This window comes from Kogia breviceps, chromosome 2 (genome assembly GCF_026419965.1).
Source record: "Kogia breviceps isolate mKogBre1 chromosome 2, mKogBre1 haplotype 1, whole genome shotgun sequence".
Taxonomy (NCBI): domain Eukaryota; kingdom Metazoa; phylum Chordata; class Mammalia; order Artiodactyla; family Physeteridae; genus Kogia; species Kogia breviceps.
In genome coordinates this window covers 201,215,613-201,230,666 of record NC_081311.1, presented here as the reverse complement: position 1 = coordinate 201,230,666, position 15,054 = coordinate 201,215,613, and the positions used below count along the sequence as shown (strand labels likewise).

The window sequence follows — 15,054 nt, the reverse complement described above, 5'->3', positions numbered from 1 at the left end:
GAGAGGGGGGGCCGGGGGCCCAGCCAAGTCGAGGGGGCAGGGCGGGGGCTGGGAATCTAGCCGGCACGGAGGCGCCCACGGAACAGTCACGCAGCCCCCCGCTACCACCATCCGCCCCGCCCATCTGCCTGGGGGAACCTGGGGAGGCCGTGGCCCTCCCAAGGGGTGCTGAGCCTCCTGCCGGAGCTGGCGCGGGCCTGTGAGTTCAGATCTCACTGACTCACGAGGTTTCCTAATCGGCTGCAGGATTTCTGCGGCTTCGATTCCCACAGGCCCTCTCGTTCCCAACATCTCCCCACCCTGTGCTAGGAAGATCCCCGCCCCCGCCCCGCCCCGCGCAGGGCCCAGGGTGGGCGGGAGACATGGCCGCACTGCCCCGGTTCCGGCCACGCCGGGGGGGTGAGGAGGGCCTTCCCAGTCCTGCCCGGGGGTGGGTGGGGCTGGTGACGAGAACAGGTGGGACAGTTCGGGGTGGGGGCAGAGAGGCCCTCCCTCTGTGGGGCTGGTGACAGCCGCCTATCCCAGGAAGCCCTCGGAAGCCTCGAGGAGACGCGGCTGACCCAGGGCCCTGGGGCGTTTGGCACCGGGTCACTGGTCGTGCCGGCGAAAGGCCCGAGTCAGGTCTCAGCCCCAGCGACGGCAGCGTGGCCCCGGACAACTCGGACCAGCTCTGCGCCTCAGGTTCCTCATCTGGGCAGTGGGGTCGTCTGCCCTGCCACGTAGCCCAGGGGGGCTCTGCAGACACAGGGCCTCCCAGTGCGCCACACTGTGGGCCGGGCACCCCCGCCCAGGCCCGCCTCAGAGGCCATCGTGTCTTGGAGTGGCAGACATGGGACAGAGGCTCTTCTGGCCTAGCAAGTTTCACCAGCTTCCCGCCTCGGTTTCCCCATCTGTCCACCGGGAGGCCCTCCCAGCCCCACGGGTCGTGACCAAGGGGCCTCTTGCTGCGGTCAGTCACCCTGGAGGGCACCGCGGCTGCCCAGGGCACTGAGGACAGAGGACCAGGGGCCGAGGGCGTGTTCGGAGTCCGTCGCCCTCGGCTATCGGGGGTGGGGGCTGGGGGCAGGGTCAGTTCCTCGGCAGGACCCCAGGCGGTTCCTTTGGGCCCCCCCCTCCTCCCCTGGGCAGTCGCTGCCACGTGCTCACGCTGGGCTGGGCGCTGGGGCCGAGGGGTCAGAACTGCCCCAGCCTGCCCCAGGGCTTCTGGCAGGTGCGGCGCAAGTCAGTGCCTAAGCTGGGGGGGGGTCCTGGGGGACCCCAGGGCCGGGGAGCCCCGGGCACCTGTCCCACTCTCACCGGGGTCCCCTGCAGCCTCAGCTTCTCTAGCCACCGCCCAGGGTCCGACTGTGCCGTCGTGGCTGACCGCGTCCTGAGACGCGCTGGCGGACGCACCGGTCGCCCCGGGTCCCTGCGCACGCTCACCCGCTCGCTGACCGCGTGGTGCCTGCCGGCCAGCTCGTCCGGCTCGGCCCCCGCCTGGGCCAGCAGCTCCTCCAGCCGGGACGGCTCCTCCCGCAGGAGCTCGTGTTCCTCCCGCACGTGGGCCGCGGCGGCTGGCGGCTCCCGCACCCCTGCAGGCGCAGCAGCAGGTCAGCCTGTGGCCAGGCCAGCCCCCAGCCCGGCTTCCTGTCCCCGCCGCCAGTCTGTCCATCTGCCGGGACTGACCCGGGGGACCCCCTTCTGGGGCCGCACCTCAGCCCCGGGCCTCCCTTCCTCTCCCGTCGGTGGACATCACGTTTCACCCCGGTACAGACCCACGCCCAAGGCGAGCCCCAAACCAGTTACAGCGGAGTGTGTGGGGTGGCCTGGGCGCTGGGGGTCCCACACCCCCATCAGGCAGTGAGAACTGCTGACTCCGGGTAACTGGATCTCACCCCCAAGTAGTAAGTTGCTGTTCTAACCGCACAGAGGGCTTTCTCTTTCCTTAACACGCACAGTGAGGTCCCCAGTTCCTCTAGGAGGCTGGAGAGCCCCTTAGTTCAGAAAGGGGTCTTGGGGCCCCCGCACGAGGGGTCGGGGCACACTCTGGGGCCAGGCTGCCATACTGGCCGGGTGGCCTCGGCGCAGGGACCCAGCCGTGCACGCAGCCCTGACCGGACAGCGAGAGGGCGCCGCGAGGGGGCCCGGGGGCTGGGGGAGCAGAGCTCTTGGGGGTGGGGGCTGCTGGGCGTCCACACTTCCTGAGTGTCAACCTTCAGGCTTGCACTCATCTAACGAAACGTGAACGTAGATTAAATCAAGCCTGGCGGGCGCCAACGTGTGACAAACCACTGCGGGGCTGGGCGGGCAGGGTCCCTGTGGCCTAGTGGTGAGCGCGCTGTGGCGCTCGGCTTCTGAGCCCCGTGGACGATGCCGTGGGAAGGTGAGGTTCTCGCCCTAGCACAGGGTAAGGTGATGGGCCGGGAGGGGCCAGCCCGGGCAGGGGACGGTGAGGGGCTTGGCTGCCTGAAGCTAGACTCTGACTGACGGCTCTGCAGCTCCCCCGGCGGCCCCCCTCACCTTGGGGCGGCTCCTCGCCTAGGCTGCCAGCCACTATCTCTCGGACGCGGGCAGGCACGGGGATGGGTGAGGCCCGCCGGCCTCCCCCGTGCACGGTCAGCGCCCGGTCTTCTTTGCTGGCCATGGGGCTCAGGACGGTGTCCTCCAGCATCTGAAAAACACCCGCTCAGAGATGCCTGGGGCTGGCAGGTCCCTGGACAGCTGCCAGAGCCCCCACGTGAACCCGCTGGAGTTAGTGGGGGCTGCCACGGGGCTCCCATACGGTGGCAACGTACCCTGGAGAGGACTGGGCGAAGCTGAGGTCACCCAAGGCCTGTGCCTTGGTTTCCCCACCTTTTAAGGTGGGAGGGCGCCCTGCCCATCCGGGAGCTGCTCTGAGCACAGGTGGGGAAAGAAGAGCTGGTCCGGAGAGCTCCGAGCCTAGGGCACCACCTCGTGCCACCCTTCAGCCCTGCTCTGCCTCTGCGGGGGCTGCACCGACCATCGGGGTAGACCTCTCCGGGGACGCTGGGAGGCAGGCTCTTGCCCCTGGCCCCCTGGAGCGGGCAGCCTCCCAGTTGTCGCAGTGGGGTTGGCAGGGAGGGGTCTGAACCTCACCCAGCAGGCCCAGAACCCCATGGCAGGAGGGGCTGACAACAGTAGAGGGACAACTGGTAGAAGGTCCGCCCACACACCCCCCTTTAGGACAAGGCCAGCCATGTGGGGCTTCCCCACCCACTGGGCAGGGCACGCGTGGGCTCTGGGACGGGGCAGGGTGGATTGTGGGGACGGCCCTCCTTCCTGGCCGTCCAGAGCAGCTGAGCGGCTATGGCAGAGGTCCGAATGGTCCCGGGCGTGGGTAGGAGACCCTGGGTCTTGGGCACCCAGAGACTGGCCTTGGGGTCTTGGGCTCCAGCTGGCACTTTGCCTCGGCCCTGGGCATTCTTGGCTCCACGAGGATGGCACAGCCGGGGCCGGGCCGGGCCCTCTGTCGCCAGGTCTACCGCGGTGCTGACCGTGGGGGGAGCTTGTGAGCGCCGCAGGCGAGGCGGCCAATTCTAAACCAGCATGAACATCTGGACGTGAGGGGCAACGAGGCCAGACGGCCCCGGACTCAGGACGGCCCACAGCTGCCCCCCGGCCCGGCTGCGTTTGCAATATGAGTTTTCAGGCGGTGAGTGCAAGAGTAGAGGGTAACCAGACGCTTCCCAGGGGGTACTGGAGACGGATGTCCCCTCCAGTGACTCTCTAGGGCGACAAACCAGGGTCCTCCCGTCACCCCCGAAGGTCCCAGACTTCTCAAACTCACCACCATGTGCCCAGCCCCTCCCCACCCCTGGCTTCCCAAGACCCCCCACCCCGAGACTCCCCAAATCTCCCTCCCAGCCCAGAGCCCTGGTGAGTGACCACCGCACAGCCTCCTACCTGCCTGTCCTCCCCTGAGCCTCTCAGCTCTCCCTGAAGACCCTCTCGAGGCCTAGACCCCTCCACCTGGCTCTGACCCTCAGGCCTGGGCTGGTAGGGATGGAGGGCTTCCTGGGTGCACACCTGCCCCCCCCCACCCACTGCCCTGGTACAATCTTAGCCCGTCCCCTCCTCCTGAGACCCCAGCCTGGTCTCTTCCGCTCACGTCTGCCTGGACACGAGGCCTGCCCCTCCGTCAGCACCAGAGTGGCCAGGGCCACCCCGAGACCCGGGCTCTTGCATGACACCTGGTGAAGCCACGTTCCCATCCCAGCAGGAGCTCGGTGCCGGGCAGACACTGAGCAAACTCTTGGGACTGAATTCCACTGCCCCCCACGGGGAGCGAGAACCCTGGCTCTGGTTCACCTGGACCCCAGTCCTCCTTCACCTGTGTGTAGGAATTCGAGTCCCCTGAGAGGTCTTGGGGAGGCACCTTGACTCCACTCCGCCAGCAGAGCCCCCTGCAGCATGGCTTTGGCTGGGCGGTGAGCAGCCCCCGAGGGGAGGGGAGGAGGTGTCTGCTGCCCCTTCTGGGCAGAGCCGGGAAGGGGGCGCCAAGACCACCAGGGCCCCTCCTGTCCTCTGGGGAGACAGGCCGCCGGCAGGGGCTCAGCCATCGTCCGCCCTGAACCCCCTTTGCACTCAGGGAAACCGAGGCCCCACGGGGAGGCGAGAGCCACCTGAGGCCCGCGGGACTGTCAAGTCCGGGCAGCCTCCTGCTAGGCCAGGAAGGCCCCTCCGCCCTCCCCACCACCCTCCCCGCGCCCCCGGCGTCCGCGGCGCCACCCGCTAACGGGGAAGCAGCAGCGGCACCAGCTTGACTCATTCCTAACATTTACAGAGGGTCACTTATTAGCCGAGCCGTCCCAAGAGCAGCTGGGGGTGTAATGGGTTCCAGCTGCGGCCCGGTGCCTGCGATGGGCCGTGGCCCAGCTGGAGCCGAGGGAGGCAGCGGGGGCGGCACGGCGGGGCTGCGCGGAGGCCCTGGGGCTGCCCCCTCCCACCCCACCCCACCTCTTGCCCCCCACTCCTCCCAGTAACGGGGGGGGGTGCGGGGAGGGGCCCGGAGCGGGAGGGGCCTGCACCCAGGGCGGGTCACTGGGCCTGCACCAACCTCTGGCCTCGGGGCTTGGTCCCCCCCACAGCGGCCCGGGCCCCACTTTGCCACCTGCAAGCCCTGTGGGCCAGGGTTGGCTCCGGGTCGGGTTTTGGGCCCAGCTTTGGGGGGTGTGCTGCCTGCCTGTGACCGGGCAGTGCACCGGGAGACTTCTAGAAGCCCCGCTCCCCGCCTCGCAGTCTCAGCTGGTCAGAGGGGACACCAGGGCTGGGCATCAGTTCCCCAAAAGACCTCAGACTCACAGCTGAGCCTGACATGTCCCCTCCTCCTTTCTGTCCCCGGCATCCTCCTCCCCGTCAGCTCAAGCGGCTTCTAAGGACCTCAGGGAGGTCACAGCCCTTGCGTGCACCCCCCGTGAGCCCTAGAGGGGGGCCTGTGCGTGCGGCCCAGGGGGGTGGCCACCCCTCCCTTCATCGCCGCCGCCCTCCCCGGGTGGCCGTGTGGATGGGGAGGGTCTCCGCCCCGAGGACTCGGGCTGCCCTCGGGAGAGGTGGGCTGGGGCCCCTGCTCTGCCACCGCCGGCGTGCTGCCTGACCCAGGCACGCCCCCTGCTGGCCCGAGCCGTGGGTCCTCATCCTTGAAAAGGGGGCGTCCCAGGGACCCCGCCCTAACCCTCACAGGTGAGGACGTGGGGCGGCTGGGGAGGGCGGGCGGAGCTGTAAGACAGAAACGGAAGTCACACGGAACAACCTCACTCTTTCCCTCGCTGGTGACCAGTATCGGACCCCCGGGTGGCCCCTCTGAATCCACAGGCCGCTCAGGCACAGGTCCGCAGGGAGAGGAGCCCAGTGACTTCTGGAAGGAAGGTGAGGCTGCCGCACACCCAGAACCCAGTGAGGGAGACCCCTGGGCGGCCCGGGGTGGGTCCAGATGAGCCCAGTGGCAAGGCAGGGAGGGGCGCCAGAAGCCCCATTTAAAGTCGCCCTGCGAGAGCGGGTGTTCAGCGGGAGACCCCAACTCAGCCAGGACACGGGCCACGCGCACCTGGACCGGGAGAACCCCGGGCCCCTCTGCAGAGTCGCGGGTTGGGGAGGGGGGGCGGTAACCCAGCAGCCTGGGTCTGGGGTGGCGGAGCTCCAACGGTGCCACCGTGTGGCTGCAAGGGGCGCTGCAGGAGCTGTGCCTGCCCCGCGCTCGAGGACGGGGCTGGGGCTCCTGGGGGCTGCCGGAAGGCAGACGCTCCCTTGCTCGTGGAGATGTGAGAAGCGCGTCACCTCTCAGGGTTTCCCAGCACCCATTTTATATCTGTCATCTCGGCTGGAAGGGAGGCTCAGGGTCTTGCACTCCCTGGGGCAGCGTTGGGACTGGGCCCCCACCCGTGGGCCCCCAGCACCTTCCCAGTGGCCGGAGATCAGGACTCCGCAGGCATATACGGGCCTTGGGTCCCCTCCCTGAAGGCAGAAGAACAGGGGGCGGCCCAACCCTCGCTTCCTCCTCCGCCTCTGCCCCTCAGACCCTCCCCAGCACTCCTGCAGGGCCCCAGGCACCCCAGGGCCAGGCTTTGGCCCTCAGCAGGCGCGGGCACAGCTTGAAGAACACATCTGAGGACGGGGCCTCCAGCCAAGTCCAGCCACCGGACGTCTGCTTGCCGTCCTTCCGTGGCTTGGCCGGCTGCAGAGAGGGCCCTGGGCCTGGGTGGCCGCCTGCCAGGCTCCATTTCCTTAGGAAAAAGAGCTTCTCTGTGCCTGGGGTAACCCCTGGCCCCCGCCATGCTGTATCTCAGCAACGCCCAGTTTCAGATCTCTGTGCGTCCGTTGAGCCCTCTGGGGCCCTGGGCATCACCCCAGGAGCCGGGTCAGGCTTCTGTGGGTGGTAGTGTGGGCCTCAGCTATCAATAAAGGGGCGATCTGGGCCAGGCATGAAAGCAGGCCCTGGGGATGGGGGGGCAATTTCTCATGCATCTCTGCGTCCCCACCCAGGCACCATCAGCACTTGGCACACAAGCAGGCTCAGACACAGGTCCCTACCAGAGGGACTGAAAACCAAGTCCAAGGTATGAATCACCAACTGAAAAATGACTCATGTCAAGGGATGACAGAAGGGCAGCATCCTGTCGATCTTGTTTGCTACTGTGTCCTCTGTGCCCTCACAGGCTTCCTGGAGGAGGTGGCAGTTGAGTTGGACCTTGAAGGATAAATAAGAGTCCAGCAGCCCGAGGGGACAGAGGTCAGGTGTCCAGGTGGAGGGAACAGAGGAAGAGGAAGCGGCGGCAGTGGATGCTGGGGGAGGGGGGTGCACGGGAGCCGCGAGGCGGGAGACGTAACTGAAGGCCTTTAACATCCTCGTGAGGATGGTGGCGCCACATCTTCGCTTCTGAATGAGGAAGGGAGACATGTCCCATCTGATTAGCGGTGACCCTGGCCGCCGTCCACACAGGGCCTGGCCACACCCTGGCACTCTCAAGCCATCCTGGCTCCTGTCCCAAGTGTGGGCCCTCACTCACCCAGGCTCTGGGGAGCCCCCCAGACCACCTGTCTCACCCTCGTGCAGACGGGGGCCCTGAGGCAGACCGTCAGCGGCAGGGCCAGCTCCGGAACCTGAACCACAGTGACCTCCCTTCTGCGCGGGGGGGGGCGGCTGCGACTTCATGACCGTGCCAGCCCTCCCGGGCCTCCTGACGGCACCTCCTCCCTCTCCCCGGCGCCTCTCCCTTCCCCCTCTCCCCCTCAGACCTCCCCACTTTGGAACCTTAAACCATAAACACCTCTACAAAACCCGTGGGTGAAGAAGGTGTGTTGGGGGCGGGGAGAGGGGAGGATGCAGGACGCAGAGGGCCCAGGGAGCCAGCACTCCCTCTGCAGTTACTGGAACAGCCAGTTAAGACTGTGAAGCTCCTACTTCTGAAGACGTCAGAGAGCCACGGAAGCAGTGGGGTAGATGGACGGACACTCAGGGAGAGGTGAGCAGCAGGGCGTCCTGGGCTGGGCGTGGGTGCTCTGAGTTTGGAGGATCAGCGACAGAGCATTTTGTAGCTGCCTGGGCATGGAGGACCCTCAAGACAGAGCCAGTTTCTCAGCTATTATCATTTTTTAAAATGGTAACCGCTTCCCAACACATCAGATACCTAGGAGCCAATACGATAACCAAATACGTGCAAGACCGCTCCGTTGAGTAAAATTAGCAGAAACGTAAGTGGAAGAATGGAAGACGCTATTGTGAAGACGTCACTCCTCCTCGAATTAATCTGCAGATTCAAGAAAATCCCAGTCCAAATCCCAGCAGGGTTCTTTGCTTGTAGAAATTAACAAACGGATTCTAAAATTCATACGCAAGAGTCAAAAGTATGTAGGGAATCGTGAAGAAAGCTTATGCTCCCAGACGTAACGACACGTCACAGATCCACAGTGACGAAGACAGGGTAGCATTGGTATAAGGACCAACTGACCGGCGGAAGAGGTCACGAACTCTGGGAGTACATATGCACACATGCACATGCAGACACACGTGCACAGACACACGCACCCACTGGTGAGTGACAAAGGTGACACACAGTGCAGTGGGGAGATGATGGGATTTTCAGTCTGGGGCTAGGTCCACTGGCTATTCACACGGAAGGAAACGCATGGTGGTCTCTACCTCACACCATACACAGAGGTCAGTTCCGAATGGAGTGCGGATTTAACTGTGAGAGTAACACAATAAAGCTTTTAAGAGAAAACGCAGAAGAACCTCTTTGTGGCCTCGGAGTAGGCAAAGTGTGTTTCTTAAATAGCACACAAGCAGCACTAACCTAAGGTGGAAAATGGACAGACTGTGCCATATTACAGTTATGAACCGTTCCTCAAAGTCACCGTTACAGGAGTGAAGAGGCCACCCACAGGAGATTTTGCAATACACGTATTTAATAAAGGACCTGTTTCCAGATTATGCAATCAAATCCAAATCAATGATAAGAAGAGAAGGCGCCCCAAGAGAAAAACGGGCACATTGCAGAGCAGACACTTCACAAAGGAAGATGTCTGGAGGGCCAATAAACACAGGGAAATGTGCTCAGTTTCATTAGTCATCGGGTAAATGATAATTAAAACCATAACGCAATACCACTGTACATTCACCATAATAGCTAAATAGGAAAATGACAGGAAATGCCAAGTGTCGGCCAGGATGTGTAGCAGCCAGCCCCTCACACACTGTAAATCTGTACAGCCGCTTTGGAGATCTCTTGGCAGTATTCACTGAAGCTGGATGTATGCAAACCTGTGACCCAGCACTTCCATGGCTGGGGGTGCGCGCAACAGAAACACAGACATATGGCCCCCAAAGTTGCGTAGCAGAATGTTCGTGGTGGTGCTGTTCATGAAACCACTCAAACGGCCATTAGCTAGAAAATGAGCGCAAAGCGTAGCATATTCACACGCTGGAGTGTACAGCGAGCTATAACGACGTGCCGCATTCCGGGTGAATTTCACAAACGTGGTGTAGTACAAAGAGTGTGTGTGTGTATATACACACACGTATACGGCTCCATTTCTATAAAGTTCCCAAATGGGCAAGGCTAATCCATGTCGGGGGAGGGGGCTTCCGGCATTCTGACAATGCTCTACAGGGGGGAGTGCTGGTCACGCGAGGGGCTCCGTTAAGCTGCACACTTAGGATGTCTGCACGTTTTTGTATGCGTGCAATACTTCAACCAAAAGTAAAAAAGAAACGCCAGTGATTTTTCATCTCAAAGGCCAGTTTCTAGAAGATGGGGCTCTGCTCTCATCCCCACCCTTTGTGGACAGTGACTTTCCATCCATTCTCCAACCTACCACCTGTCCACCGCTCCCACCCACCCACTCAACCAGCTACCACCACCTCTACGACAGTCCCTTCCCCTACCCACCCGAACGTCCCTTATTCCTTCGTCCGCTAACGCTGAGCTCGGCAGACTCTATCTGTAGCCTAAGTCCAGGCTTGCTGCTTGTTCGTAAGTAAAGCTTTCTTGGAAAATAACCACATCCATTTGCTCACACACTGTCCGTGACCCCCTTCATGCTCTGATGTCAGAGCGGAATAGTTGCCACGGAAACTTTATGATTTGCAAAGCCTAAAGTACCTGTCATCTGGCACCCTCCAGAAAAAGTTTGCCAGCCTCTGCTTTAAGCCATATATCTACCCATCCGACCCCACCCCACCCACCCCACTCCATCCCATACCATCTTCTCTCTTGTACTAAGGACATTGCTCCAGCAATTCTTCCTTATTGCTTACGTAGCAGTTATTTTTCTCTCTATCAGACCATTCTTGTCGACACAAACTGTCATAATTTATCCTCGCCTTAAAAAAATGTATTGCCCCTACCTGTCCCATGAGGTACCCCTGTGGTCAGTGTCACCCACGACCTCCACGTTGTTGACTGCCGTGGTCCACCGTCTCCTCTTTGCTCGACCTACTAGCAGCACGTTGCGCTGATGATCTTTCCTCCTCCCCGAAACTCGCCCCTCACGAGGCTTCCAGACACTGCCGTCTCCCAGTCACTTTTACCTCCTTGGCCTCCCCATCTTGGTCCTCTTGGCTGGTTCCTTCTCACCCCCCCCCATTTTTAGGTGTGGGTGTTCTCCCGCTCCTTTTCCTGGGTACAGTCTCCCCTTGGGATCTCACCCAGTGACCCACGTGCCAACAGCCCCGGACGTCTAGTTTCAGCATGGAGCTCTTCCCTGAAACCAGATCCAGGCGTCCGTTTGCCTCCTGACTGCCTCCGTGAGGACGCGAATCAGCTTTTCCACTTTATGACGCTCAAAGCAAAACCTCTTGAGCACAGGATAGTTAAACTAGATGTAAAGAAAAACTTGAACATCTCTATGTGTTTGAAAACTAAGGTATTTATACCTTTAGGAAATCCAGGGATAAAATAAGAAACCACAGTGGAAATTAGAAAGGTTTGAACTGGGTAATAATGAAACTTATTATATCAAAATTTGTGGGATGCAGCTAAAGCCTTGTTTAGAAGGAAATGCATAAAGAAGAAAGTGGGAATGTAAAATGATGCCACCACTATGGAAAACAGTATGGAGGTTCCTCAAATTCAACACGGGATTACCGTAGCATCCAGCAATCCCACTTCTGGGTATACACCCAAAAGAAGTGAGAGCAGGGATTTGAACAGATATCTGCAGCACTATTAACAACAGCCAGAGGTGGAAACAACCCAACTATCCATGAACATATGAATGGATTAACAAAATGTGGCCCGTCCGTACAATGGAATATTATTCAGCCTTAGAACGGAAGGACCTTCTGACACAGGCTACAACATGGATGGCCCTTTAGGACGTACTACTAAGTGAAATAAGCCAGACACAAAAAGCCAAATATCGAATGATTCCACTCATATGAGCTCCCTAGAGGAGTCAGACTCATAGAGATAGAAAGTAGGATGGTGGGTGCCAGGGCTGGGGGAGGGGGAGGGGGAGTTAGTGTTTAGCGAGGACAGAGTTTCAGTTTGGGAAGATGATAAAAGTTCTGGAGTTGGATGGTGGCTATCGCTGCACAATGTGAATGTACTTAATGCCATTGAGCTGTACACTTAAAAATGATGAAAATGGTAAATTTTATGTATATATAATTTACCACAATTTTTTTTTTTTTGCGGTACGCGGGCCTCTCACTGCTGTGGCCTCTCCCGTTGCGGAGCACAGGCTCCGGACGCGCAGGCTCGGCGGCCATGGCTCATGGGCCCAGCCGCTCCACGGCATGCGGGATCTTCCAGGACCGGGGCACGAACCCGCGTCCCCTGCGTCGGCAGGCGGACCCTCAACCACTGCGCCACCGGGGAAGCCCCTACCACAATTTTTTAAGTAAAAAAAAAAAATTTTTTAACAAAGAAGGCTGCAAATCAATGAGCTAGGCAAGCATCTCAAAAAATTAGAACAACCCAAACAACTGAAAAGCAAAGGAATAGAAAATAAATAAATCAATGAAATAGAAGAAAAAATAGCATAAAGAGGATCCACAATGACCAGTATCAGCAATGAAAAAGGAGGCGTCAATTCGGGGTGACCAACTCATTCCAGCCTGCCAGGGACTTCCCCAGACTGGGTCCTGGGTGACCCCTGGGTCTCAAACCCCTCAACACTCAGGGGCAGGTGGTTACCTGCTTCAGATCCTCAGACTTCAAGAAAACAGTAAGAGGATATTGGGAACAACTTTTGGCAGTAAATGTGAACATTTATAAATAATGGACAAGTTCTTAGAAACATACCATTAATCAAAACCTAACCCAAGGGCTTCCCCGGTGGCGCAGTGGTTGAGAATCCACCTCCCGATTCAGGGGACACGGGTTCGTGCCCTGGTCCGGGAGGATCCCACGTGCCGTGGAGCGGCTGGGCCTGTGAGCCATGGCCGCTGAGCCTGCACGTCCGGAGCCTGTGCTCCGCAACGGGAGAAGCCGCGACAGTGAGAGGCCCGCGTACCACACACACAAAAAAACCTAACCCAAAAGAAAGAGTCTGAAAATTCCTGAAGCTTCTAGAGGAACTGTGTCCAGAATGACAAATCTTCCTGCCCATCGGCCTTCTCCACCGCCTCTGCGTCCAGACCCTCAGAGAATCCAGCTCCGAGGGTGGGCCGGGTCCGGGGTTGACAGGGGTGGCAGCTCCGGCTGCAACAAGCGGGCTGTCAGGAGCTCCTCTGGGCAGGGGAGCGCACTCAGGTCTGGTCCCACAGGAGCGTCCATCCTCAAGTCACGCCTCGCCCAGACTCCTCAGTTTCCCCATCTGTAGCTGGAGAGGCTGGAGTGTCCCCCCTCCTCTCCCTCCGGAAGGGCCTATCTGGGCATATCGAGGCGCCTGCCTGCCTGCTCAGCCCGGGAGCAATTGCACCGCGATCTCCATCACCTGGTGAAGACGACAGGCGCCGGCTGGGCGGGCAGGGCAGACCTTGGCCAGGACTGCCCGTGGCTTCCAGATGACGGTTTCCCACGGGCGGCCACTTTTGCCAAGCACCTAGGCCCACTGCGGGCGGTCGGCGCCGCCCTGCGTTTCTCCCCCAAACCAGCCCGTAACCATAGCAACTTGCTTCAACTCTCGAGCCTCTATTTTCCTGGAACCCGAAGGGGTGGTAGAATCCTCACGTGCTGACGGGGTAGCTGGCTTGGAAACTGGTGTGCAAGTGGCCCTCCCTCCCCTGACCCGCCACTGGCCCTCATGGTCACTGGCACCCAGGACCTCGCGGAGCTGGGTCTCACGGGAGCTGGACAGAGAAAGTCACCCCACCCAGGGCCATCTTGTCAGCCTTGCTGGCCGTATCACCTGATTCAAATATCCTGCCCTCGTGGTGTTCTGTCCCGCGTGGGCACCTGTGTGCGCGCGCGCGCACGTGTGGCGGCTCCGCCGTGTTGTTTAATTACGGGGGCCGCTGCGGGCAGTGACTCTTCTGCGGTGAGCTGTCTGTCTGCACAGGGCCGTGTCACCCCGCCTCACGCAGTGCAGGTCTGAGGGTCTAATGACTGGGGAGTCAGCTGGTTCCCAGGGGTTCGCTGGGATCCCTGAGGAGTGAATCAGGCTGGGGACTGTCTAGCTGCGAGGGCCGGCGGGGGGCACTTAAGGGGGTGGGGTGGCGGGCCGGGCACCGGGCCGGAGGTCGGGAGTGAAGAGGAGGGGGCGTGGGGTAATTCCCAGTCGTTATCATTGCTGCTCTGGTTTTTGTTGTGCAGGTGGTGCTGTGAAGGAAAGCTGAGCCAGCACTTCGGGAGCTCACAGAATAGACACGGGCACGGGCCTCCCCCGTGGGCGCACGCCTCTCCGGGGAAGCCCCCGCTGATTCCCACACTCAGCCCCGAGGCAGCAGTGAACTAGACCCCAGAAGGTCGGGCTGGGAGGGCCCTCCGTGCCCCGCCCCTGGCGTGCAGAGGCAGCAAGCCCGAGGCCCAGAGAGAGGGGCTGATAGCCCGAAGAGCCCACACAGCACGGCGCAGCGAGGCGGGGCCTGCGGCGCGGGTCCCCGGCCCCCAGTTCAGTCTCTCCCCAGGCCCCTGTCCCGGGCAGAGTCTGCACGTGTGTGCGCCTGCGTGTACGTGTGTGCGCCTGCGTGTACGTGTGTGCGCCTGCGTGTAAGGGCGCCTGCGTGTACATGTGTGCGCCTGCGTGTGCACACGCGCTCCTGTGGTGCTCACACTGACCACGCGAACACGTGGAAAGTGCCCCTCGGAGCCGGGGAGGTGTGGCCTCTCTATGCAGGGTCCTTTCCCTCCCAAGGTGCCCTTGGGGCCTGCCCCCAGGAGGGTGCCGGAGGGCAGCCACACCACTGACCTGGATCACAGCGTCCAGCCCCAGCTGGGACCGCTCGGCAGAGTCCCCGTTGCCAGGCTCGCTGGAGGCGGAACTCATCGTGGGCTGGGGCACAGGACCCAAGGGAGAGCAGGGACTCTGCTGCCGGTGAGTTTCCCCCTGGGACCCTGGCCGGGCCAGGACCTCCTTCTGTGCACCGACCCCGCACCTGGGCAGCACCTGGCTCCTCTGTCCTGGGTGCCCAGCTGCCCTCTCTGGGCTGGCGGGACAGCGTGGCTGACTGAGCCCATAGGCGTTGCTGCGGCAACCACGACGCTGAGGGCTGCTTTTCCCTGGAAACAGGAGTGCAGGCCCCGTTGCAGTGGGGACTAAGAACGCTGTTGTCCAGAAGCTGTTCCCCAGGAGACCTGGAGAGGCCTTTGCTGAAGCTCTCCACCTGAGCGACCACACCCGGGCGACTGGCCTCTCCCCCAGGCCCCCAGCCCTGCCGGGAAGGGCCCGCAGCCCTCCAGGGAAGGGTCCGCAGCCCTCCAGGGAAGGGTCCTCAGCTCTCCAGGGAAGGGCCCTCAGCTCTGCAGGGAAGGGTCTTCAGCTCTGCAGGGAAGGGTCCTCAGCTCTCCAGGGAAGGGTCCTCAGCCCTGCAGGGAAGCGCCCGCAGCTCTGCAGGGAAGGGTCCGCAGCCCTCCAGGGAAGGGCCCTCAGCTCTGCAGGGAAGGGTCCTCAGCTCTCCAGGGAAGGGCCCTCAGCCCTGCAGGGAAGGGTCCTCAGCTCTGCAGGGAAGGGTCT

At 61.5% G+C, this 15,054-nt stretch overlaps 1 protein-coding gene across 1 annotated transcript in view; it reads right to left on the bottom strand.

The window, feature by feature from the left end:
* The window catches only part of CROCC2 (ciliary rootlet coiled-coil, rootletin family member 2), a 75,144-nt gene that overhangs the window by 57,964 nt on the left and 2,126 nt on the right, over positions 1-15,054 (bottom strand). Inside the window, 4 exon segments of the mRNA XM_067023495.1 lie at positions 1,423-1,571; positions 2,500-2,650; positions 14,290-14,373; positions 14,477-14,704. Coding sequence (XP_066879596.1) covers positions 1,423-1,571; positions 2,500-2,650; positions 14,290-14,373; positions 14,477-14,704 — 612 coding nt within the window.